The sequence below is a fragment of the Hippopotamus amphibius genome, chromosome 8 (assembly GCF_030028045.1).
Source record: "Hippopotamus amphibius kiboko isolate mHipAmp2 chromosome 8, mHipAmp2.hap2, whole genome shotgun sequence".
NCBI lineage: Eukaryota > Metazoa > Chordata > Mammalia > Artiodactyla > Hippopotamidae > Hippopotamus > Hippopotamus amphibius.
In genome coordinates, this window is record NC_080193.1 from 9711292 (window position 1) to 9738647 (window position 27356).

General features: G+C 46.8%; 2 protein-coding genes across 3 annotated transcripts in view; one reads left to right on the forward strand and one right to left on the reverse strand.

The window, feature by feature from the left end:
• The window catches only part of MYO1H (myosin IH), a 45110-nt gene extending 42303 nt beyond the window's left edge, over positions 1 to 2807 (forward strand). Inside the window, exons 25-30 of the mRNA XM_057745669.1 lie at positions 96 to 189; positions 399 to 454; positions 1245 to 1380; positions 1765 to 1835; positions 1979 to 2076; positions 2666 to 2807. Of these exons, the coding sequence (XP_057601652.1) occupies positions 96 to 189; positions 399 to 454; positions 1245 to 1380; positions 1765 to 1835; positions 1979 to 2076; positions 2666 to 2807 (597 nt within the window). The remainder of the gene's footprint in view (positions 1 to 95; positions 190 to 398; positions 455 to 1244; positions 1381 to 1764; positions 1836 to 1978; positions 2077 to 2665) is intronic.
• A 1799-nt stretch (positions 2808 to 4606) lies between these two features.
• Positions 4607 to 27356, reverse strand: part of KCTD10 (potassium channel tetramerization domain containing 10) — a 35018-nt gene continuing 12268 nt past the window's right edge. Inside the window, exons 3-7 of one of the 2 annotated variants that reach the window (XM_057746351.1) lie at positions 24109 to 24278; positions 21404 to 21490; positions 21019 to 21071; positions 19005 to 19200; positions 4607 to 7346 (exon numbers count right to left, since the gene is read on the reverse strand). In XM_057746351.1, the coding sequence (XP_057602334.1) occupies positions 7122 to 7346; positions 19005 to 19200; positions 21019 to 21071; positions 21404 to 21490; positions 24109 to 24278 (731 nt within the window). In that variant the 3' untranslated portion in view covers positions 4607 to 7121. Of the gene's footprint in view, positions 7347 to 19004; positions 19201 to 21018; positions 21072 to 21403; positions 21494 to 24108; positions 24279 to 27356 lie in introns of both variants that reach the window. The other variant, XM_057746350.1, reaches the window with a different exon arrangement.

The window sequence follows — 27356 nt, forward strand, 5'->3', positions numbered from 1 at the left end:
TTACTTATTCAGGAAAGTAAGCATTAACATGGACCTCTTTAGGTCCTCAAAAACCTCCTGGCTACCATTCTGTACTTTTAATTGTATGTTACCAGATGCAGCAAAAGGTGGTCACAAGTGAAATATTCAGGGGGAAGAAGGAAGGCTACGCAGAAAGCATAAATCAACCCTTTGCCAACAGTCGAATAGGTAAGTCCCTTTTTCCATCCATGTAACTAACTCTCTCCGTATTTAAAAAAAAAAAAAAAGTCAAAGATGCTTGACTCATAGCATTTCCTGACAGCTGCCTCCCGGGGTGAGGTCTTGGTCACAGAGGGACATGACACAGCAGAGGCCAGTGGCTTGTGCACAGGGTTGGTGTCTAGTGATGATTCGCTGTGTTCTGGTTGCCTCCTTAGGTGAAGGAGACATTAATCCCAAAGTGCTTCAACTCATCGGCAGTGAGAAAATCCAGGTAAGGAAATGTGTCCTTGCCTGCGATAGCATTCCCCTACGGGGTCTGAGAACGGGGTCTGCTTTCTACGTGAAGGGGGTCATCTATTTAAAGGCAGGGCTGTGTGTGTGGGCGGGCCAGGCTCTCAGCTGTGATGCCCTCATCTGCCACCCAGGAAAGGTGTTTGGTTGTCTGTGAAGTCGAGTGAAACGTGGCCATGCACTTAATCATTAACGTCTCCTATTAGAAGCAGGGTGGTGGAAGGGAGCCTGGGTGCTGACGTGGGCTTCGTCACTCAGCTGTGTGGTCCCGGGCAGGTGACTTACACTCTCGGCGCCTCCGTCTTCCTCTGAATGGGGAGGATGGAGGGGGTCGATGGCGTGAGGGCACAGGCTGCCGCCTGGCATGCAGCCACCTGGCATGCAGCAGCTGGTGACCGTGGCTCCGGTGGCTGCTGGGTCACTTTGGTCCCTGGGGAACAGAAACCTGTGACTGGGTTGGGTTACGCTCTGGCGGTCAGGGCTCTAATGCCCACAGAGTGTCTTCATCTCTGCTGACCATTCAGAGCAGCCCGGTAAGGCAGGTGGCCGTGGCCTTGAATTCCTCAGGTCAACGCCACAGGCAGAGCCAGGAAATCACAGTCTGTCAGGCAGAGTCGGGGTTCAGAGAAAACCCATTTCTGCACAGTCGGTTTGAGTTCCTCTCCATTCGAGTGCTTGAAGCAACGTTTCCAGAGTCCGAGTCACAAGGCGCTCAGTACTCTGCCCCGCGAAGCAATCGTCCCCTGGTAGTGACGGTCACTTCCTTGCAGTACGGTGTCCCGGTCACTAAATACGACAGGAAAGGCTTCAAGGCACGGCAGCGGCAACTCCTTCTCACTCAGAAAGCAGCTTACGTGGTGGAACTTGCCAAAATCAAGCAGAAAATAGAGTACTCTGCGCTCAAAGGTAAGATGCAGACAACCTTAAGACGACTCACTGAGTTGAGAGCTCCCGGACCTACCAGCAGTGGAGCCAGCCCTTCACTGAAAGACCTCAGTGAAGGATGCCTATGAAACCCAGGGCTGTCTAGGCCCGGCCCATGCCTCTTATTCTGGCATAAATGCCAATGGCATCTCACTCCAGCATCCGGGCCGGACACTAGTCACCTGTGACAGGGACCAGCTTTTTATTCCGAGCACAGGTGCTGATTGCTGGAGTGTGCCCTCCACCCCACTTGGCCCAGCTAGGAGGGAAAAAGCAAGGGGTTGGGACCTCCCAGGGGTGCCGCTTTTCTCTCTATTAATGTCAAGTTGTCCAGTTCCTGGCCCCTAACCTTGGATCTGTCCTAAGGTGTCTCTACCAGCAGCTTCAGTGACGGAATCTTAGTCCTTCACGTTTCGCCAGAAAACAACAAGCAAAAGGTAATTGGTGGCCTCATGGCCACGGGGCTGCTAAGGGAGGGAAACACCGCCAAAACCTACAGCTGTCCCCACGAAACCTCAATGGTGTTTTCCTTCGAGGCTCCTACCCCTGAAACAGCCGTGTCCTCTCCTCTCCAACGCAGGGGGATGCTGTCTTACATTGTGAATACATATTTGAAGTGGTTACAAAGCTTGTCATGCTGGTGAAGAAGGAGAACATTGTAAATGTTGTTCAGGGAAGGTAGGTGGTTTCATCTGTCCTCAGAAGTCACTCCATGTTAAGTGTTTATGAATAGATCAAGGAAGTTTCCAGTGTTAACCATTTCACCCAGGCCTGCCTCTCCCTGCCAAATAAGTACTGCCTACCCCCAAGGGGTGGGGTCCCCTTGTCCCCTCTGATCAAGAACTTTCTTGCCTGCTCACCCCATCTGACTTGGGCTCCAGAGAAATGAAGTCAGTGTCTTATTCACCTAAGGGAGGGAACAGTGGTCTTACCATCTAGTTTTAAAAGAAGGTCCTTATGGTCCTAAGGGAGGTGGTCCCCATGTGAAAGGGGGACCCTCTGGGTGAGAGCAGGTGACAGCCACACCCCTGCTGTTGATGCCTGTGGAAGAAATGTGCTAAACTGACTTGAGAATAACTATAGGAACGCATGGCCGTTTTCCCAGATGCAGAAACAGTTTTCTTTCAATTACTCAAATATACAACTCTATAATGAAAAAGGAATTTGATCTTGAAACTAGTAAGCGTCACAAGTGACTTTCTCTTGCAGACCCAAAGCTGAGGGAAAAAACAGTATGTCAGTAATTTATCACTTTGTGTATTTTAAGTTTACAGTTTTATATTAGTCCTGGAAGAGAAGGCACAATAGTTTTTGACACTGGACCAGAAGAACAAATCTATAAAGATAAAAATGGACAGTTAACAGTGGTGAGTGGCCGTGTCTGGGGAGGGAGGTGTAGGCAGTTTTAAATGAGACTTAGGCTAAAATTCTCCCAATTTCAGTCCTCCAGGAGATTGACCAGAATCTTAATCTAGTTTATTCCTCCCTCTGTCCCTGATCCCACATTGAAAAACAGGAAGGAGTGGGTACTAGAGGTGTAGACGCAAACGCTGAATGAAAGGAAAAAGTTTACTCACCACATTTGTCAGTGAACCGGAAGTTAACATTAAATTCTTCTTAGTATCATATGTCCAAGCCCAACCTCTATCACTGGATAGCGAAGGGCTGATGCCCTATCACGTGGTTCTCAAGTGAGTCTCCACGTGGGAAACTCCTGTTGAGCTTCAAAAAAAATATTAGTGTTTGGGTCTCAACCCCCAACCCCCCCCAAGACACCATGACATAACTGGCCTGGGCTCTGGAACGGAAGGGTCCCTGGACTAAGGAGCAGAGGTGTGGGAACCAGGCCCACCTTAAGAAGTCAAGCCAGAGTGCTCGGTGCTCTGCCCTCCCCAGCAAGTTTGACCCAGTTTTGCTGGGAGAGGACACATTGAAAGCCGAGGGGACTGAATCTTTACGATGTAGTTTGTATATATACACCAAGTATTCATGATTTGCTACAAACTAAAAAATGGTCTAACAACATGCAGTGTCTCGTACATTTAACGGTGAAATTGTTTTGTGGACAAATAGCGCACGTAATTGCCCCTGAAGACAATTAAAGCCTTCCCGGGGACAACGTAAAACATTTACGCATGATTTTTAATGTAACGTATAGGTGATTTTTCAGGTTACAAACTCTCTTACAACGTACGCCCCGGGCTGTTCCTGGTTGGCTGGCTCAGGCTGAAGATAACAGGCCTCAGGGAGCCCATTTCCAGCTGTGGCTCGTCCCGTGGGAGGTGGGGCAGGGGGGGTGTGGGTGGTGCAGCTGGCTGCTCGCAGCCCGTCCATGTCCACCTTGACCGTGTGGGCGGTTGAGGCGCTAACTGCTTCCTTCTGAGTGAGAGGAGCAGCCTCTCCACCTCAGCGTGTACCTCCCTCCCCAGGTGTCGGCCCACGTGAAGTCCTGATGCGGGATGGCATCTGACCTCTCCCGTCGCCATTTTTGCTGCAACTGAAGAAAGCACCCAGGAAGCCTGCATTTGGTCCAGTTAGCGACACCTTCAAGCAAAGCTTCCAGCCGCTCTAGGAAAAGGACCGTCCCTGAAGAAACGGAGTGGCCTCTTACACCAAAGGCCACACCCTCAGGGGTCCTGTGGCTCTAAATGTCTTCGTTAGGGAGCCAACCTCAAGTTTAGGGAGCCAACCTCAAGTCACCCAAGGGGTTGATCTTACACATCCCCAAGAGGACCTATACTTGATGGGCACTTGAATATGTCATTATCGGGAGGTGGGCGACAGCTTCTCTTTGTCGTGCTGCCCCTGGGGCACAAAGAAGGATTAAGAAGGATTATACACAGTCTGAGAGCAAAAAGCTGCAGGATTTGAATTTTGCTGTAAATAAGTGGAACTCGGAAACGTACCCAGTTCCTTCACAGCTTTAGGTTCCACACGGCGAGATGCAGCTCTCCCCACCCAGACCTGCAGTCAGAGGCAACAGCGGTTGACCGTCCGCTTTTTCACAAGCCCAGCAGCATTTCCACCCCAGACTTGCTTCCAGTGTTTGAGTTCAGACACTACCGGAAAAGGACATCTTTTCCACCCTGAGCAACCTTAACATGGTAAAGCAGAAGGTGGGATCTCTGCTCTCGTGGCTGTAAACTGCACTTCAGTTCAGTGGCTGGACTGTGCTGGGCATTTCTGAAAAGACCCAGAAAAACATATCTAAGTAGAAGCATTATGTAACTTTTATTTTACGATATGTCCACAGATGCTTATACAACATAAAGTGACTACTTCTGAAGCTCACAGCATTTTTTTCCATGGCACAAAGGTTAGTGACACACACGTGTTACAGGGACTCTGGGTGGAGCCCTAGCGCGCACACACTCCAGGGGGAGGGGGCTGGGGGACCCGCGGGGGTTCCAGGGTAGGCCCGGAACTGTCGTGGGTACAGGCCCCCAGCCAGCACGATCGGATGACTGATTTGAGAAAGCCTGATTGTGAGGGGCCCAAAGCTGTTCTGCTTTTTCCGCTGAAAGCTATGACAGTATAATACAACTACTCTTTATCAAATCTTAGGCCAGTGTTTTACTTGGATGGGTCTTAAATAGAAATACTGACTTTTGTTTGCCCTTAGTGCTCACATAAGGAGTCAGTTCCTTGCAGGACACGTGTGATGACAGAGCGTGGACCAGCCAACGCTCTGTCACTGTCAGCTCACGGCTCCATCACTCACCATGGAATGTGTCATGAACCCGTTCGTGTCCCAGGGAAGCACAGCTCCAAACTACAAGTGCAAAGCTGGAGGGAATGTGAAAGTAGAGACACGGCCAGAAACATCTGGTCACAAGGTGTTGTTGAAGCCCCAACAAATCAGACTGTTCCACAAACTTACTCTTCACGTAAACATTTAAAGAACAGAACGTACATGATGGCTTTTCCATTCCTACAGAAAACATCAGAACTGACATTCACTTTAACTTCCTAAAAAAGTTCAACCCAAACAGCAGGTGGTGTTTTAAACTCAAACAGTATAAAATACTTACAAAACATTTTTTAAGCCCCCTCCCTCCCATCCTTAGCACTTAATAAAATTGAAACGGCCTAATATGAAAGTTTCCCACATAACAGTTTAAAAAGCATCTACCTGATACATGATTTTTAGGTTTGGTCTTGATTGTTTTAAAGTTTATTGTAGGCTTTGCTGCTGGATACAAAATAAAGGCATACAACTGTCACAAGTAGGGCTGGATGTACAAAGTCTAAGCTGTAAAAACCATTTCAAAATATAAACTCGTTTTTTTGGAATATACTGTGTCAAAGGCTGCCCGTATTAATACCTTTGGTATAAAACAGTAACGTTCCCCTTGAATAGCAGACAAAAGCCACCCATACCTTACACACATCCGCATCTCCTTGGAACTACTCTACCAGCCTAGTCTCAACCACCCACATTCGTCACCACTCCCTGCGCCGTCACGGGCGTGGAGGAGATGGGGAGGTAGGTAACCGAGAACGTCCGTCCCCCACGAGCGCCGTGCAGACAGCAGGGCTCCGGCGTGGGCCACCTGGGCCCCACGGGCACACTTCCTCATTCACAGTCGCACACTTCCCTTAAACATGAACACGGACACTGACCAGACCCCAAAGGATCTGCACATCCTCTCAGTCTACGCGCCAATGGCCACTCCACACTGTGTAAGAATCAGAGGCAGAGACAAGAAGGGATCTCCAGGTGATGGCTGCGTTGACAGTAGGCAAGCCGTCCTGAGGCTGCTGGTGTGAGCAATGGTCCCACCTGGACGCCAGGACAGAGTCTGGGGCCACGTTTAACTTCTTTTAAGCAAAGGGCAGGGCATCCGCTGGGGGCAGTGAGCCCCACTTAACAGGGCAGAAGGCCCAGGAGGAAGGAATGGAGCCCACCGGGCAGCGGTCTGTGTGCTACTCCCGTGAGCAGCCAGGCAGCCACCCTGGAATGGAGTGGGTCAACGAGCAGGGAAGGGGTGGGGGCAGATCTGCCCTCAGCCACACCCCGTGGGGTCCCAATGAAGCACCGGACCACAGACCAGCCGCAGGGGCAACAGGCCTGCCCCTTCAACAGAGCTGGGTATCCAGAGCCACGCAGGAACAGCAGCCGAGAGGCAGGAGCCCCCAGGGCGCATCTCCACTGCTACGAGCTGCAATTCTTCACCAACGAGCTCTAGGAGCAACGCCCATGGCAGGATGGGCTGCTCGCAAAGCCGCGGAGCCTGTGCCAGGCACGGGAACAGGGCCAGGGTACTGGGCTGGAGGCTTAGGGAACACGGAGCTCGCAGACACTGCTGGTGACCAACTACAGGACCCCTCTCAGAGCTGACACACTGAACCCCAGAGGGAAGGCCACCCGAGAAGCTCAAAGAGGCAGTCGACACCCACAAAAATAAATACTGCAAACGAGTTCTCACATACACGCCACACCCATTCATCCTCTTCCTCCAGAACCAGGAAAGCCTGGCTCCAGGGCTTCTCGGATTCTTAGGAAAGCAGAGACCTTGGACCCAGCTTGGTCAACAGCAGGGGTGCATTCACCTGGGTAAAGACAGTCAATTCGCCTGGTCGAGAAATACCCACATCGTCACCTGGCTGGTCGCGCAGCCATTCCGGGCTCCGGGGGAGGGGAGGTGCCCGGGAGCCCTGGGGGATCTGAGTGCGAGGCAGGGAGGAGGGGCGGAGGCGGCGGGAGCAGCGGGCCTGCCCGCTCACTGGTGGAGGTGGGCCCGGTCGTCTGGGCGCTTGATGTGGATGCGCCGCACGCGCTCGATCCGCTCCCGCTCCCGCTCCTCGTCCTCGTCCAGGTGGTGGGAGCGCCCGGCCGCCCCGCCCGTGGCCTCCAGGAGCGCGTTGTCAGGTCCCCGGCCATCCTGGGCCTCATACAGCAGGATATTTAGGGTCTCCTCATAGATCCGGGCTTCGGGGAACTCCACCTGCGGCCCCACGAGACACAAGGCAGGTAAGTTAGCATCTCACACCCCCCCCACCATCTCTGCCACTGCCCAGGACTTCCAAGCAGGGCCCCCAGACTACACCAGGCCCGTAACGTTCCGTAAGACCATCATTATGATGTTGAAAGCAGTTTTTGTTTGCAATACGCAACACTTACTCATGGCACTAAATTCACAAGAGACAAAAGGGACACAGTGAAATAGGTCTCCCTGCCCTCTCTGCCCCCCAGTTTGCTTCCTTTGGACATTTACATCATTCCCAATATGCTGCTTCTAACAAACAGGCCTGCAGCCTTGCACAGGAGTCATTCCACACCTTACAGCAGCGTTCTTTCTGAACAGGGACCAGCTGGGGACCCTCAAGAAATGGACACAATCCCTCCCGCTCAGGAAAGTGCTGTGTGTGCTCACTGCCCTTCAGGGTCAGGTACCATGAACGAGATGGGGGGTGGTCCCAGGCACCTGACTCAGGCAGTAGGATGAATCAGGAAGAATTGGTGAAGCACCTGAAATGTTGCACCAAGGAAGATACCAATTATGCAAAAACCCACATGGAACATTGGTACAGTTACTCGAGACAACAAAACATGGGTGTTGGCTCCAAAGCACAGCCCCTGCAAGTCTGAGCTGGAAGGAGGAAGAGGAAACTGTCCCTGAAGGGGCGGGCATCCCAACACCAACTCCCTGGAGACAGGAAGGAGCCCTTAGGGACAGGATGCAGAGTGAAGGGAGTCGGGAGAGGGGCCCTGGCCTCCATCCTGGCTCCACCACTGACCAGCTGCACAAACACAAGCACAGGCTCGCTCCAAAACCCGTCCACGAGCCTATACACAGTTGGGATCTGACCATGAGGTCTCTAGTGCCTTTGCTCCCTGTTAAGCTCTAAAAACATAAAGTCGCTATTTTAAAGTTTAATCAATATGATGATTAGCCTTTGAATATCCAAGGGCAGAGGCAATCCATGAATATAAAAAACCAAACTATGACAAAATGGAGAGTCTAGTTACAGATGGAATTCATGGCCCTAAAGAAAAGTTCATGGGAGAAAGGCAAGTGTCTTGCTAACGTAGAAGTGAACAATTCTGGTACCCCAGCTATCTTTGAAACAAACATAAAAAACAACCTCAGCATTTTTCCCTTCCTAGCTACCTTATAACAATACATATCTTTTAGGATACATTCTAAATACTAATGAATAAAACGTTTTAAGAAGTTAAAAAAAAAATTTAAACTCTGGTTTCTACTTCGTGGTCTGATTTTCTCTCTTTTGCGTTTTGCTTCTGAGGCTGCTCTAAGATCACAGAGCTGTGGACTCCTGAGGCTGCAGTGAGGACAAAAACCTGAGCAGGTGACCTACAGATCTGTATGAAAGTGACTAAAGGTATGACCTCTGCATGTGTCCCTGATCATCAGACTTCCCCAGACAGGCTGAAAAGGAAGTGAGTGGGTGGTACGATTACACAAAGAAGAACCAGGAGAGCACTCACGACGGCAGAGTAGCAGGATGTGGAGCTTACCTTCTCCCACAAGCACATCAAAGATATATCTACATGTGGAATGCTTCCCACAGAATACCTACTGAAGGCTGGCAGAAGACCTCAGACCACCGAAAGGCCAAGAAAACCTCCACGTAACCAGACAGGAAAAAAGCGAGAAAGGAAGTGGGACAGGACCTGCGCCCCTGGGAGGGAGCTGTGAAAGAGGAAAGGTTCCTACACACTGGGAAGCCCCCTCACTGGCAGGGAGATGGGTCAGGACAGAAGGAGAAATTCAGAGCCTCAGAGGAGAACATGGCAGATGGTTCGTGGCAGCCAAAGCAGAGGGAGAACTGCACAGGTGGTCAGTGCTACCACCCTGCACTCCCCAGCCTGACACGTGCATCCACCAGTGCTGGCAGGGGCTGGGTCCTGGAACTTGCTTCAGAGATCAGAACTGGGGAGAGGACTGGGGTTGGCTGTGTGCAGACAGGCTCGGGGGGCCAGAATCCAGTGTGACAGCAGCTGGGGGTGTACACAGAGGAAGCCTGGGCCGCCTTAGAGGCCAGTCACTATTGTTTGGGGGGGGTACACGAGGGGAGGGGTGGGACCTGGATTGTAGCCTTTTTCCTTGTGCATATGCTTGCAAAGGACAGGACACTGCCTGCATGGGCTCCAGGGGCAGTTGTGGGCCACCACTGCCTCCTTCCAGGACCCTAGGAGTGGTCGCGGGCTGCCACTGCCTTCCTGCCGGACCCCAGGGGTGGTTGTGAGCTGCCTTCACTCCCATCGTGTGCCCTGGGGGCATGCCTGAGCTGCCCGCTGCCGCCGAGAACGCCAGGACCAGGCACCGGCCGCCACATCTGCACACCCCCATCAAGGGGATGAGAGCCAGCACACGCTGGGGGAAAAGGCTGCATATTAAAAACATCCCTCACACCAAACACATCAAGCCCACACAAGCTACACAGGGACAACCCCGCATGCAAACAGCCCTCCAAGACCACAGTAGAGAATTGTTTCTCCTAAACTCACGGAGTAAGAGAAATGTAAGTAAAATGAAGCAGCAGAGGAACTACTCCCAGTTAAAAGACCCCTGAAGGAACAATGAAACAGACCTCTTCAATCTAACAGACACTGATTCCAAAAAGGAGATAATGAAAACACTGAAAGAATTAAGGAAGGCTATCGACAACAATGCAGAGTACCGTAAAAAGGAACCAGAAACCAGGAGGAACCAAGAAAAATCAGAAAACTCATTTGCAGAGATGAAAGCTGAGCTAAAAGCAATGCACAGCAGAATGAATAATGCAGAAGAACGAATAAGTGATCTGGAAGACAGAATAATGGAAATCACTCAATCAGGACAGCAGACAGAAAGCCAAATGAAAAAAAATGAAAGCAATATAAGAGACCTATGGGATAACATAATGTGTGCCAACCTATGCATAACAGGAATTCTGGAAGGGGAAGAAAGAGAAAAGAGGGTCGAAAATGTATTTGAAGAAATTATGGCTGAAAGCTTCCCAAACCTAAATTAAAATGAAGGAAACATATCCAGGTACAGGAAGCTCAGAGGGTCCCAAATACGATGAACCCAAACAGACCTACACCAAGACAGATGATAATAAAAATGGCAAAAGTTAAAGAGAGGATTCTAAAGGCAGCAAGAGAAAAACAGAGTTAATTACAAGGAACTCCCCATAAGACTATCAGCTGATTTCATTACAGAAATGATGCGGGCCAGAAGGGAGTGGCAAGATATATTCAAAGTCCTGAAAGGGAAAAACCTGCAGCCTTGGATGCTCTACCCAGCAAGATTCTCACTGAGAATAGGAGAGAGAAAGAATTTCTCAGATGAGAAAAAATACAAGGATACAGCAATACTGAGCCTATCCTAAAGGAAATATTGAAAGATCTTCTCTAAATAGAAAAGAAGTAAGAATCTACAGGAAAGAGAAAATCACAATTGGGAAACTAATCACTTAAATGAGCCAGGACACAGATTAAAAAATTAAAAAAATTTTGACAGTGATGATAACCACAGTGAACAGCAAAAGGATGACCATGACAATGTGAAAGAGGATCTGAACCATAAAGTGCGGGGGAGGAGAGTAACAAAGTGTAGACTTTTTTTTCCCTAGAATGTGTCTGAGCCTGCACAACTACCAGTGTAAGGCAAGTAGACACAGGAAGGGGGTAACATACTTGAAAAACAGGGTAACCACAAATCAAAAACATAACAGATTCACAAAATCCAAAGAGAACAGAAGTGTAATACAAAAGAAAATCATCAGCCCACAAAAGAAAATGCAAAAAGGGGACAAAGAAGAAATATAAAATCAATGGGAAAACAGGTTTAAAATGGCAATAAATACACACCAATCAATAACTGCCTTGACACTCTATGACATACATCAAAGCAAGATCCTTTTTGACCTACCTCCTAGAATAATGGAAATAAAATCAAGAATAAACAAATGGGACCTAATGAAACTTAAAAGCTTTTGCACAGCAAAAGAAACCATAAACAAGACAAGAAGGCAACCTTCAGAATGGGAAAAAACAGTTGCCAACAAAACAGCGGACAAAGGATTAACCTCCAAAATATACAAGCACCTCATGCAGCTTAATACCAAAAAAGCAAATAACCCAATCCACAAATGGGTGGAAGACCTAAATAGACACTTCTCCAAAGAAGACATACAGATGGCCAACAAACACATGAAAAGATGTTCAACATCACTAATCATCAGAGAAATGCAAGTCAAAGCCACAATGAGGTATCACCTCACACCAATCAGAATGGCCATCATCACAAAATCTGGAAACAACAAATGTTGGAGAGGGTGTAGAGAAAAGGGAACTCTCCTGCACTGTTGGTGGGAATGGAAGTTGGTACAGCCACTATGGAAAACAGTTTGGAGCTTCCTTAAAAAACTGAAAATAGAACTACCATATGATCCAGTAATCCCACTCCTGGGCATATACCCAGAGAAAACCATAATCCCAAAAGAAACATGTACCATAATGTTTATTGCAGCACTAGTTACAATAGCCAGGATATGGAAGCAACCTAAATGCCCATCAACAAATGAATGGATAAAGAAGATGTGGTATATATATACAATGGAATATTACTCAGCTGTACAAAGGAATGAGATGGAGCTATACGTAATGAGGTGGATAGACCTAGAGTCTGTCATACAGAGTGAAGTAAGTCAGAAAGAGAAAGACAAATATTGTATGCTAACTCATACAGACGGAATCTAAAAATGGTACTGATGAACTCGGTGACAAGACAAGAACAAGGACGCAGATGCAGAGAATGGACTGGAGGACATGAGGTTGGGGGGGGTGGGAGGTGACGGGGAAGCTGGGATGAAGTGAGAGAGTAGCATAGACATATATATACTACCAACTGTAAAATAGATAGCCAGTGGGAAGTTGTTGTATAACAAAGGGAGTTCAACTCGAGGATGGATGATGCCTTAGAGGACTGGGACAGGGAGGGTGGGGGGGAGTCGAGGGAGAGAGGGAATACAGGGATATGTGTATAAATACAGATGACTGAACTTGGTGTACCTCAAAAAAAAATTAATTAAAAAAAATAATAATTGCCTTAAATGTCAATGGACTAAATGGTTCAATCAAAGACACAGAGTGGCAGATTAGAGTAAAAAAACAAGAGCCTACAATATGATGCCTACAAAAGACCTACTTTAGGGCAAAGGACACACACAGATTGAAAGTGAGGGGATGGAAAAAGATATTTAATGCAAATGGAAATGGCAAGAAAGCAGGGGTCACAATACTCATATCAGACAAAACAGACTTTAAAACAAAGGCCATAAAGAAAGATAAAGAAGGGACACTATATAATGATAAAAGGAGCAATATGAGAAGAGGATTTTACACTCATCAACATATACACACCTAATATACGAGCACACAAATACACAAAACAAATACTAACAGACATAAAGGGAGAAACTGACAGGAATACAATAACAGTTGGAGACTTTAACACCCCACTCACATCAATGGACATATCTCCCAGACAAAGAATCAATAAGGCAACAGAGATACTAAATGATAGTATGAACAGCTAGACTTCACTGATATTTTCAGGACATTATATTAAAAAAAACAACAACAACACAGAATACACATTCTTTTCAAGTACACATAGAACATTCTCTAGGACTGACCACATACTAGGGCACAAAACAAGCCTCAACAAATTTAAGAGTACAGAAATTATCTCAAGCATCTTTTCCGACCACAACAGCATGAAACTAGAAATTAACCACAGAAAAAGAAATGAGAAAAAAAAAATTACATGGAGACTAAACATGCTATTAAAGAACCAATGGGTCAATGATGAAATAAAAGAGGAAATTTAAAAATACCTTGAGAAAAATGACAATGAAAATATAACCATATAAAATCTATGGGATATACCAAAAGCAGTTCTTACAGAGAAGTTCATAGTGATACAGACCTTCCTCAAAAAACAAGAAAAACCTCAAATAAGCAACCTAACCTACCACTTAAAAGAATCAGATAAAGAAGAACAAAAAAACCCTAAAGTCACCAGAAGGCAGGAAATAAAGATCAGAGGGGAAATAGAGATTTTAAAAAGTAGAAAAAAAAAAAAAAAAAAAAAAAAAAACCACAAAACCAAAAGCTGGTTCTTTGAAAGGATCAACAAGATTGTCAAACCTCTGGCCAGGCTCACCAAGGAGAAAAGAGAGGGGCCTTCCCTGGTGGCGCAGTGGTTAAGACTCTGTGCTCCCAATGCAAGGGGCCAGGGTTTGATCCCGGTCCTGGAACTAGATCCCACATGCATGCTGCAACTAAGAGTTAACATGCCACAACTAAGGAGCCCACGAACTGCAACTAAGGAGCCCATATGCCACAACTAAGGAGTCCACCGGCTGCAACCAAGAGGCCGTGTGCCACAACCAGAAAGAAGCCCGTGTGCCGCAATGAAAGATCTCACATGCCTCAACGAAGATCCCGTGCGCTGCAACTAAGACTCCATGCAGCCAACGTAAATACATAAAATAAATAATAAGTCTTTAAAAAAAAAAAGGAAATGAAAAAGGAGACACAACAACTGATACTGCAGAAAAACAACAAACCATAAGGGAGTACTACGAACAATTATATGCCAACGAATCTGACAACCTAAAAGAAAAGGATAAGTTTCTAGAAGCATACAGCCCACCAAAACTGAATCAAGAAAAAATACATAATTTGAACAGACCAATCACTAGAACTGAAATAGAATCTGTAATTTAAAAACTCCCTACAAACAAAAGTCCAGGACCAGATGGCTTTACAGGCAAATTCTACCAAATATACAAAGAACTTATACCTATCCTTCTCAAACTCTTCCAGAAACTTAAAGAGGAGGGAACACTCCCAAGGACATCCTATGAAGCCACTATCACCCTGATACCAAAACCAGACAAAGACACCACCAAAAAAGATACAGGCTGGTATCTTTGATGAGTAAAGATACAAAAATTCTCAACAAAATATTAGCAAACCGAATCCAACAACACATAAAAAAGATCATACATCACAACCAAGTGGAATTCATCTCAAGTTCACAAGGATGGCTCGACATATGGAAATCAATCAATGTGATACGCCACATAAACAAAAGAAAAGACAAAAACCACATGATCATTTCAACAGATGTGGAAAAAGCATTTGACAAAATTCAACATTGATTTATGATAAAAACTTTTACCAAAGTGGGTATAGAGGGAACACAACTCAAAATACATTTATAACAAACCCACAGCCAATATAACACTCAATGTGAAAAGCTGAAAGCCTTCCTGCTAAAATCTGGAACAAGACAAGGATGCCCACTCTCACTATTTCTATTCAACATAGTACTGGAAGCTCTGGCCACAGCAATCAGACAAGTAAAAGAAATAAAAGGTATCCAAATTGGAAGGGAAGAGGTAAAGCTGTCATTATCCATAGATGATATGATATTATATATAGAAAAACCCTAAGGAATCCACACAAAAACTACTAGAACTGATAAATGAATTCAGCAAGATAGCAAAATACAAGATTAACATATAGAAATCGACTGCATTTCTTTACACTGACAATGAAATATCAGAAAGGGAATGTAAAAAAAAATCAATACCTTTTAAAATTACAACCTCCAAAATAAAATACTTAGGAACAAACCTCACCAAGGAGGTGAAAGACTTGTATGCTGAGAACTATAAAACATTAATAAAGGAAACTGAAGATAATTCAAAGAAAAGGAAAGATATGCTTTTGGATTGGAAGAATTAATATTGTTAAAATGGCCATACTGGGACTTCCGTGGTGGTCCAGTGGGCAAGACTCCATGCTCCCAATGCAGGGGGCCTGGGTTTGATCCCTGGTGAGGGAACTAGATCCCACATGCGTGCTGCAACTAAGGAGACTGCATGCCCCAACTAAAAGCCCACATGCCACAACTAAAGATCCCCCACACCACAACTGAAGATCCCACATGCTGCAACTAAGACCTGGTGCAGCCAAACTAAATAAATATTAAAAAAAAAAAAAAAAGGCCATACTACCAAAAGCAATCTAAAGATTTAACATGATCCCTATCAAACTACCCATGACATTTTTCACAGAACTAGAATAAATAATCCTAAAATTCATATGAAACCATAAGAGACTCTGAATTGCCAAAGCAATCCTTTAGAAAAAGAACAAAGCAGGAGGCTTAACCATCTCAGACTTCAGATAACATATGAAGCTACAGTAATCAAAACAGCATGATACTGCCACAAAAACAGACATATGGATCAATGGAAAAGAATAGAGTGCCTCAAAATAAACCCATACACCTACAGTCCATTAATTTTCAACAAAGGAGGCAAGAATATACAATGGGAAAAAGTCTCTTCAGCAACTGGTGTTGGGAAAATTGGACAGCCACAAGTAAATCAATGAAGTTAGAACACACCCTCTCACCATACACAAAAATAAACTCAAAATGGCTTAAAGACTTAAACATAAGCTATGACATCATAAAACTCCAAGAAGAGAAGACAGGTAAAACATTCTCTGACATATAAATGGTACCAGTCTCCCAAGGCAATAGAAATAAAAACAGAAGTAAACAAATGGGACCTAATCAAACTTACAATCTTTTGCACAGTAGAGGAAACCATTAGCAAAATGAAAAAACCTACAGAATGGGAGAAAATATTTACAAACGATGCAACCTACAAGGGCTTAACTTCCAAAACATACAAACAGCTCATACAACTCAACAACAAAAACACAACCCAATTGAAAAATGAGCAGAGATGTAAAGAGATGTATCTCCAAAGAAGAAATACAAATCTCCAATAGGCACATGAAAAGATGCTCAACATCGCTAATTATTAGAGAAACGCATATCAAAACTACAATGAAGTACCACCTCACGCTAGTCAGACTGGCCATCATTAAAAAGTCCACACAACATTGTTAATCAGCTATACTCCAATATAAAATAAAAATTAAAAAATTAAAAAATTTTTAAAATACCTTAAAAAATGAAAAATCTACAAATAACAAATGCTAGAGGGGGTGTGGAAAAAAGGGAACCCTCCTACACTGCTGGTGGGAATGTAAGCTGGCGTAGCCACTGTGGAAAACAATATGAAAGTTCCTCAGAAAGCTAAAAACAGAATTATTATACCATATGATCCAGCAATCCCTGGGTATATACCTAGACAAGACTATAATTCAAAAATAAATATCAGGACTTCCCTGGCGGCGCAGTGGTTAAGAATCTGCCTGCCTACGCAGGGAATACAAGTTCGATCCCTCGTCTGGGAAGATCCCACATGCTGCAGGGCAACTAAGTCTGTGTGCCACAACTACTGAGCCTGCACTCTAGAGTCCTCGAGCCACAACTACTGAGCCCGTGTGCCACAACTACTGAAGCCTGCAAGCCTAGAGCCTGTGCTCCACCACGAGAAGCTACTGCAATAAGAAGCCCTCTGACCACAACGAAGAGTAGCCCCCGCTCACTGCAACTAGAGAAAGTCCACACACAGCAATAAAGACCCAATGCAGCCAATAAATTTATAAATTAAAAATTAAAAATTAAAGATGCCTGTCCTTTAAAAATAAATAAACGGGGCTTCCTAGGTGGCGCAGTGGTTGAGAATCCGCCTGCCAACGCAGGGGACACGGGTTCGATCCCTGCTCCAGGAAAATCCCACATGCCACGGAGTAACTAAGCCTGTGTGCCGCAACTACTGAGCCTGCGCTTTAGAGCCCGTGAGCCACAACTTATGAGTCCATGTGCTGCAACTACTGAAGCCCATGCACTGCAACTACTGAAGCCCACGCGCCTAGAGCCCATGCTCCGTAACAAGAGAAGCCACAGCAATGAGGAGCCTGTGCACCACAATGAAGAGTAGCCCCCACTCACCACAACTAAAAAGAAAGCCCGCGCACAGCAAAAAAGACCCAACACAGCCAATAAAATAAATAAATTTATTAAAAATAAATAAATAAATAAATAAAATAAATTAATTAATTAATATCATATATTAATGCATATATGTGGCATCTAGAAAAATGGAACAGGTGAACCGATTTGCAGGGCAGGAATAAAGACACAGACAGAGAACAGATGTGCAGACACAGGGTGGGTGGGAAGGGGAGAGTGGGATGAACTGGGAGATTAGGTTTGACATAAATATACTACCATGTGTAAATAAGATAGCTAGTGGGAACCTGCTATAGCACAGGGAGCTCAGTTTGGTACTCTGTAATGACCTAGACGGGTGGGATGGAGGAGGGGGGAGGGAGGTCCAAGAAGGAGGAGATATAAAACAACCTAAATGTCCATCAAGAGATGAATGAATAAAAAAGATGTTTTCTATGTATACAATGGAATACTACTCAGCCATAAAAAAGAAGGAAACAATGCCATTTGCAGCAACATGGATGCAACTGGAGATTATCATACCAAGCGAAGTAAGAAGACGACACATACCATGTGATATCACTTACATGTGGAATCTAAAATGACACAAATGAACCTATCTACAAAACAGAAACAGAATCACGAACATGGAGATTGGCAACATGGTGGCTGCCAAGAGAGTGGGAGAGGGATGGATTGGGAGCCTGGGATTAGCAGATGCAAACTGATATATATATAGAATGGATAAACAACAAGGTCCTACTGTACAGCACAGGGAACTAGATTCAGTCTCCTGGGATAAACCATAATGGAAAAGAATATGATAAAGAATGTGTATATATATATCTGAATCACTTTGCTGTACAGCAGTCATTAACACTACATGGTAAATCAACTACACTTCAATAAAAAGGAAAAAAAAGGAAAAACAAAAACAAAAACCCAGTCACATAGCCCAAGGAGGCTAGGCAAGCAGAGACCTAAAGGAAGTGAGTTTCAATCAACAGTGGACCACACTCTGCAGTGTGATCTAGCTTTGCTCAGGGACAAAAGCCAACGGAGAGGTCAAGTCCATTGGTTTGGAGAGGATGACATAAAAATGGGTTCACAGAGTCCAGATCAGTAGGGGAGTCACGTGCTGGGAAGGAAGCCACCCAGGTTCATGAGCAGCGCCAAGCGGGCCCCGTGAGAGTGGAGGGCTGCCCAGGTCAGTGGGTAAGAGGAGGACTAATGACAAGGAAGTACTAGGTCACAACTAGGTGGCCATGGTCAAGACCCTGAAGGTAGCACTGCTCCTAATGAGCGAGATGGATGGGGCCAGGCTGGTGGGAAACAATGTCGCATGGAGGATGGCAAGGAGCAGCACAGGTGGAGTCAGGTCACTGATGACAGAGGAGAAAATGCAGGCAGCGGGGTACACGCTGGTACAAGGATTCGTCTGAATCCACCTTTATGGAAAAGGAGCCCAGCAGCAGTAGGACTGTCTCTACTTGCCGTGCCATTCTGTTTTTCCAAGGCTACATCTGGATCTTTTCAGGGCCCCAAAGAGAATCAACATTTTAACAATGAGCAGTTGTGAGTCAAGGAGAGCATCTTTAGAGCCTTTCCCTCTTTAAGTGTATTTTGCTCAAGGGCAAAGGGAAGTTACACAAGCACGGATTTCAGACCAGCCACTCAGAACTGTCCTCTGGAGGCCCTTACCTTGGTCTGTTTCTTCTCGGTGGCGTAGACGATGGAGGTACAGCAGACTTCGGCGATCTTGCGGCCCTGGCCATAGAAGGACCAGCAGCAGATTTCATCCCCAATGACATCCTTTATGAACAAGACCCTTCCGTTAAAGCGCAGAGACAGCTTATCAAACAGTTCGATGTTTTTCAACATATTGTCGTCTGAATTGCTGCAAAAGAGCATTTGATAGATTCATCAACAAGCTGGTGTTAACAGCCACCCCCGGTTATGGAGTGTTTCCACACACCGGGCCCATTATCTCCACCATCCCTTTTCAACCTCACAGTAAGCCCATGAAGAAGGCACTACAGTCCCCACAGCTCAAAGGAAAGTGAGGGGCAGAGAAATTAGGGGATTTCCCGAGGCCAAAGGCTAATAAGTGGCAGAGCTGAGCCTCAAAAAGACAGCTTCAGCCTCTACACCTGTGCTCCTCACCAGCACACTAGAGTGGCTGCCATGTTGCGCAACAGCCAGGGATGAAGTCCTGAAAACACAGGGCCTGCAGGCACAGGTACCAGGTGGGGGAAAAGGAGGAGAGCCCCATGGAGCCACGTGAGAGGCTCAGTGACTTGCCCGAGGGAGACTTTTTATCCTGCTCTGGAGTAACTTCATCAACTACCCCTACATCCCATAAGTTCCTGATTTAGAGCCACATGCCCAAGAGCCAAAGGGCATTCTAGAAACCCGTATATAGTGCCAGTGGGAACAAAAAACGGTGTAGTCACTTTGGAAAACAGTTCGTCAGGTCCTCAAGTGATTAAACCTAGAGTTATCGTGTGACCCAGCAATTCCACTCCCAGGTATCTACCCAAGAGAAACGAAAACATGTATGTGTACATGCAGGTCCACAGCAGCATTATTCCTAATGGCCAGAAGATGGCAACAACCCTAACTGGCCATCAACTGATGATGGAGAAACAAAATGCAGTCTGTCTGACAATGGAATATTACTCAGCCATAGAAAGGAATGAAGTACGGTGGCATGCTACCACATGGACGAACCTTGAAAACACTATGCTCAGTGAAAGAAGCCAGGTACAATACCTCAACATAATAAAGGCCATATACAACAAACCCACAGCAAACATCATTCTTAATGGTGAAAAACTGAAAGCAATCCCTCTAAGATCAGGAATAAGACAAGGATGTCCACTGTCTCCACTACTACTCAACATAGTTTTGGAAGTCCCTGCCACAGCAATCAGAGAAGAAAAAGAAGTAAAAGAAACCCAAATCGGAAAAGAAGAAGTAAAACTGTCACTGTTTGCAGATGACATGACACTATACATAGAAAATCCTAAAGATGCCACCAGAAAACTACTTGAGCTAATCAATGAATTTGGTAAAGTTGCAGGATACAAAATTAACACACAGAAATCTCTTGCATTTCTATACACCAACAATAAAAGATAAGAAAGAGAAATTAAGGAAACAATCCCATTCACCATTGCAACAAAAAGAATAAACCTAAGGAGGTAGAAGACCTATACTCAGAAAACTAGAAGACACTAATGAAAGAAATCAAAGACGACACAAACAGATGGAGGGACATACCATGTTCTTGGACTGGAAGAAGCCAGACACAAAAAGCAACATATTATATGATTCTATTGATATGAAATGTCCAGTGTAGGCAAATCCATAGACACAGAAAGCAAAATAGTGGCTGCCTAGGGCTGGGGGAGATAAGAGGGTAGAGGGAAATGGCGAGTGACTGCTCACTGGTACAGGTTTCCTTCTGGGGTGATGAAAATGGTCTAAAACTCTTAGACAAGTGGTAATGGTTGCACAATGCTGAATACACTAAAAATCCATTGGATTGTATATTTTTAAAGGGTGAGCTTTATGGTATGTGTGAATTAGATTTCACATCTATCGATCCACCTGGGCATTCTAGAGGTGCAGAAGGACCACCCTCATCTGAAGGGAAGGGGGAGCTGGGCCTGGCTGGTGTGAGTGCAGATGTCTTTTCTGACCAACACCTTACCTGGTATACGAGTATTTGTTGTTACTTCTGTTGTAGAGCAACTTCACAGCTGGCTGTGGGTTGTTTTAAAAAAAAAAAAAAAAGGAAGAAGAGAGTTAGTTGGAGTGCAGGTGCAAAGAACCCCTGGCTTCCCACAGTGCCGGGGCCCTGCCATCAGCTTCAAGAGGAAGGTAAGCATAGCCTGCTGGCTGGGATGGGGCTGGAAGAGGGAGACTGCATGACCCAGTGCCAGGGGAAACACAGGATGAGCTGCAGGTTCCCATTCCCGACCCCTTCTCAGGCTTTGTCTCAGCCAATTTCACACATTTTTATTTCAAAACTTACTCAGAAGAACCTCCACCACTTTTAGTAGCAAAAGAAATGCCACAAGTTGCCTCCAACATACCTTATTTGAAGTCGCTATAAGTTTCTGTTCTTCCTTGGATGAGGTGATGACAGGAACTTTGCAGAACGGCTCATAAGTATCTTTGTTCTGCTGGAACAAAATATGCTTTCAGCCTGGGAGGCCTGCCCAGCATTGAACTGTTTAAGCTGGCCTGCCGGGCAAAGACAGGTTCTGGTGAGGGGAGACGGGGCAGCCATGGCTGAGAAGAGAGGAGGAGTCTGAGCACCAGTGAACTGATGGGGGATGACCTGGAGTGGAGTTCTCCAGCGAGCCCGCTCTTCAACCAAGACTGTTATATGCCAGGGTGCTTGGTGTGTAAATACTAACAATGATGACACCTTTCACAGGCCAGGAAGCCACTCAAAAATAAACATGGCAGATGAAATATGATTGCATCAAAGCTCCTAAAACCCCACTGCAATGACTGCAGAGGAATTAAAAAGGTATAAGCCCATAAGAGAAAAAAAGAGTGGGACAAGTGGGGACAGCAGACAAAAGAGGTCAAAAATTCAAGGCTAGAAAGCAGGTTTCAGATGAGTGATAACCCAGGAGAGGGAGAAAGCTGAAACCTAAGTCAGCAGATGGGAAAGACCGCTGGAGATTCGCCAAGGACAGCTCTGAAGGCTGATGGGCTCAGGGCAAGAGCAGAGGGTTGCTTGCTAGAAGGCAGAGGCACTGGTAAGACCCCCAGATGGATCCCCCTACCCCAGTCTGGAAGGAGAAAAGTCCACTTTCCTGGAGTGGTTTATACAGAAGAGGACAGGGCTGAGATGCTATTCTGAAAACAGGAGGTTAAGTGAACGATCTACACACTAAGCGGTGAGCCCCACCCCAGCCCCTTCTCCTACTCAGATCCCAGAAGGCAGCCAGTCAGGCTTATACTCACCAGGCAAGAGAGTGGAGGATTCTTCTACAGGGAACCACCTGCCCCCGCCCTCACCCCGCACCTAAAAAAAAGTCTTACAGATTCTGATATTGAGAGTTCCCACTGAAAAAGCCAGCCTTATCATCTGCCACCGAAGCCCACTGGACCACAAGGACCAATACACACAGTTTTTCAGAGCCTTTACTCTTAAATTTCAACAGACAAAGGACCATCAGATTATACTGAAAGCCTCTCAAATATGAGACTGAAACCAAAACAAAGAAAAAAAGTAAGAGGAGTCCCACAATGAAGGCAGAAGAAAACATCATAGTATCATCAGATAGACGAGAGATGTCACAGCCTATGGAACGAGGTCAGTGCGCTATACAAAAAAGAGCACTCGGAGAACAAGAGAAAGCTCTTGGGAGTTAGAAATGCGATAGCAGAAATAAAAAATTCAATAAAAGCGTTGAAAAGACAGAAGTGAAGAAACCCTCTGAGGAAATAGAATGATAAGAGCGACAGAAACTAGGAGGTCAGTCCCGGAGGTTTAATCTCAGATCAACAGAAACCACAAAAAGGAACCCTGGGGACATGTCTCTAAGACAAAGACGAAACAGAGATTCCCTGATGTGACTGAACAAACCAAAAGGAGACTGAAGCTTCTGAGAATTTAGGGCTGAATTAGGGATGTGTACTTAGAAAACCAAGCACACAAATACAATGAAGCAATCACTAATTCTGGCAAACTTATACTCTGTGGTTCAACTGTTAATATTTACACGATTCAACGTAAACGCTGAATAGTGACTTAATCAAAACTGGGATAAACTATATTGGAGAAGGAATATGTGTGTGCAAGTTCGGTAGTGATTGGGGGTGATGCATGAGCTAAATTTTAATTTTCTATAGAAATGCCCATTATCTATGTTGTAAACTGAAAACTCAACAAACAGCAGTATAAGAAATATGAGAGTAAACAACCGCTGCAAGAATTAAGAGGCTGCTGCAGGGGTGGGAGTGGGTGGAGGGCATATGGTAGTGTTTTTGACATCAACCTTGCTTATAGTACTAATTTGACTTGGTAAATGCTTTACATGCACTACTTTAATAAACATACAAATGAAATAAAAAATAATGAAGTAAAAGCGACAACATTCAGTCAGACTTACAGTGAGTTCACAGACTCTCGAGATAGAGGTGGTTGTGTGCAAATAACAGTTCCTCGGGCAGACTGGCATTATGGGTACTGCCCCAGTGGAAAGCCACACAGATACATGGCTGGGGGAGCCTCACATATACAGATCCGATTCCTGTGACAACCCATGGGACTCTTCTGGTTCTCTACCATGTCTTCTTATCTTGCCTGGAAACAAGTGGCCGCTGGCTACATCCATAAGTGTTCTGGTTTTGCGGGGATTTTACCCTCTCCAGTGGTCCTGCCCCAGGTCCAGCTGAAGCATGAGGGGCGTCTGTCTGTAGAGACTATGGTGGGCTCTCAACAATGATGCGTGGGATGAGAATAAGTCCCCCACTGGCCCAGAAAACGGATCAGGTGTTACACCCCACAGCTCAGCACTGAAGGGTTACCATGTACACAGGAGACAACCCAACACCATAGGGGCTGCAATGAGCCAGAGAGCAGTCACGTGGCCTCAGCATCACAGGGAAGCCTCTCAGGGGTAGCGCTGCTCAGAGGCAAACACCTCCCAGGTCGACTCATTAACTCTCACAACAGCTCCATGAGGGAGGAGCTGCCCTCATCTGCAGAGAGGAAAATGAGGAAGGCAGGTGGGTCTGGGGCCTCCCCACCCACACGGGGAGAAAGGGAGATACCTACTTGCAGGGCTGCCTGGCACTCTTCCACCAGGCCCTGGACCAGGTAGTACTTGGCTTCCGCCAGCAGCTCCTCGATCTCCCGGCGGCTCTCTGGCAAGGGGACCGCGCCATCTCGAAGGTAGTTGAGTATTGTACCAAAGTGCTTCCCACACCGGTCAATGAGGATCCAACCTGCAGGGGGAGGAAGGGGGAAGGAGGGGCCCATTACCTGGGCACGCCTCTCCTGGAAGGCAATGAGCAGAACTGGGGTGTCTCCTGGCTCCCTCCGCCTCGCAGGGGAGAGCAGGACCACAGACAGGGTTGCGGCCCCAGCTGCCCAGCTACCGGCAAAGGGCCGACCGGGCCCTGCCTCGCAGCACCACCACAGCCTCCAGACCTTGCTGGTGGGAAACGACCACACCCCAGGTTCACCAGGCTTGGGCTCTTTTATTTTTACTTATTTTTTTTTAAACTTTTGTCTGCACCATGTGGCATGTTGGACCTTAGTTCCTCAACCAGGAACTGAACCTGTGCCCCCTGCAATGAAAGCGCAGAGTCTTAACCACTGGACCACAAGGGAAGTCTTTTTTTTTTTGGAGGCGGGGAAGCGGGTTCTTTTCGATGCCACAGCCCCTGGGTCCTAAAAGCATGTTTCTAAAGTATCCCCAATATCCCTTTGTCAAGTATATCCCAAGAGGGCCTACTGCCCCACACCTGGATGAAATGGGTCCAAATGAGCACATCCCATTGACAGCAGAAAGGCTAATGGGGTGAAAATATCTACTCCCTGTTTCAACAATACTTTTTTTCAGACTCCCAAATAACAGAACCATTCCAAGGAGGCAGAAGGCTCACTCCTGCAGGCTGGGACATCTGGCTCCCAAGGGTGACCACCAGGCAGTCACCAGCACCACCACAGAAAATTCCATCCGTAACCCGCCACCCCCACCCCAAACAAGTGTTTAGTGGCTAATGGCAGCGATCAGAGATAAAATGGTGACCAGACAGACCCTGCTCTCCAGCAGTTCAGTCTAACTTGGGGAGATGGCGCTGGCATTTATGAGATATGGAAACATGTCCAAGCTACTGACCAGAACCAGGCACAGCGCAAAGCCCTCCCGCTTCACAATGTCCTCTCCAATCTCCAGTGCTGGCCCTGGCCTGCAGTGCCTGCTATAAGGCTTCTTAAAATTCCTCTGCTGAAATACAAATGCTGTTGGGAGAAGAAAAGAGGACTGGAGCCTGGAAGAGGAGGAGGAGGAGGTACCAGAAAGGGAAGTAGGGATGGAGTGAAGACCAAGTACATCTCAAGAGAAAACGTGCAGACAGACAGACAGACAGAGAAGTCCTGGCCGTCCCGACTAGCAGAGTCACCCCAGGAAGGGCCCCACGTCTCCTGCTGAATGCTGCAGGTGAGAAAACACCGGCGCCCCAACCAGCAGTTAGGAGGTTTACACAGGAATCAGTCATTCTCTGCCCTGGCTTTCCCTCCGCTTGCTCTAGGTTTGAGAAAAGGGCCCGGTTTCCCCTCCTAAGACCACTTCATCCTCCCGAATCCTCCTCAGACCCCGGTCCCTGGATGAGTGGCAGAGGCCAACGAAGGCCAAGAGCAGCCAAGGCACCTTTTCACATCTGGAGTCACAAGTCAGCCCACCTCCCCCCAGTCCCGCCCCGCCCAGCGTGCTCGGGGTTCCAGTGCACTAGCTGGTGTTCTTCGCCACCATCACCAGAAGAGCTGACAACAAGGCCATTTCCATGCTCCCCTTTGCAACTACTCCTCAGCCCACGGTTCCTGGGCCTTTGGTTAAAGGTCTGGTCTCGTCCCTCCAGAGCCTCCCGCGTGGCACTTCCACACTGCTGTGTGCTATGGTTTCCTGAATACGGTGAGAAGTTAATCCTCAACCTCAGCAAACGCAAAGCCAACATGTGGCCTGAAGTCAAACCCTGGATCCAAGGAAGGACACTGAGGCCGCCACAGGTGTGGTAGATCCTGTCACCCTGGCAGTGCCCACTGGACCTCATGCTACCGTTCCTTTCTCCAGTTGAGACAACAAAGTACGGACTCAGTATCCGTTCCACAGCTCACGTGCCTAACAGGGGCCTAGAGCACACAGGATAATGAGGGCGGGTGGGCGGGGCCAACCACAGCACAGGCCCCCCGGGGAAGAGGGCTCTCCTCGCCCCAGCCGAGGACTGGCCAGGCAGGAATGAGGCCCAGGGCTGCGACAGTCCCTGATGTTCCAGAAGCCAAAAATGCAGTTTTCCTGTGACATCTCCTGATTTTTAAAGAACAATAAACACATTTTTTTTTTAAACCTGTCAGTAACTCACCACATGGCAGCCAAAACAGGGCCTGCAGGTCCCCAGCTTGAGACCTCTGTGTTATTGGGGATCAAGTGCTCTCCTTCCAACGAGCCAACAAGGTATGGAAAGACTGTATTATCTTCCCAACAGCTCTAGTCAACGGAGGCTCACTCCCCTGCATTTTCCACAGATGAAAACAGAGGCTCAGAGAGGTTCAGGGACATTCCCAAGTTGGGAAGGCAGAACTAAACCACAAAGAAGAAGCAAGAAACTCGTAAGAAAACTCCTTTCATCGTACGGAATTGAGAAGACATGTAGAACCTCGGTCTTTGGGGGAAATGGCAACAGATTCCACCAGGCTGCTCCAGGAAGAAAATGCCCTCATCTGCCTTTGAGGCGTGGACAACTCAGTCGCTCAGAAAGAATGAGGGCCCCTGAAATCAATTACCCAAGTGACAGTCCAGAGTTTCCATAAACGAAGAGGCGGACCGTGACACTGGGCTCCGGCTCAAGAATGCCGTCAGGAAGTGCTTGTGGCGAAGGAATCATACTTTGGACAAATAAGGGCAAAAAAAAGAGCAGAGACAGGCACACTCTCCATGAGGTTTCAATTAGCATTCTGACTTCAAAATATTTTAGCTGCTTTCCAAGCAGGAATCGATCCCTTTGAAACAGTCAGCTCCGGTTCCCAGCATATGGACAAGCTTAGAGAAGCCAAACCGAGTCAGGGCGAAGTGGGGTCCCAGCCCCTTCGGCAGGGCTGGGAAGAAGAGGGAGGGGTGCAGACCCGGAGGTGCTGCGATGGGCTGAGAAACACAGTGTGGGCCTGTGCTGAAAACCCAGCTCTGCACCTACCTGCTGGGTGATGTCAGGGTCTCACTTAACCTCTCTGTCCGGCAGTTTCCTGTTCTAAAACTGGTGCCTCCCTGGGCTGGCAGAAAGGTAAGATGAGAGAATGCACAGGAA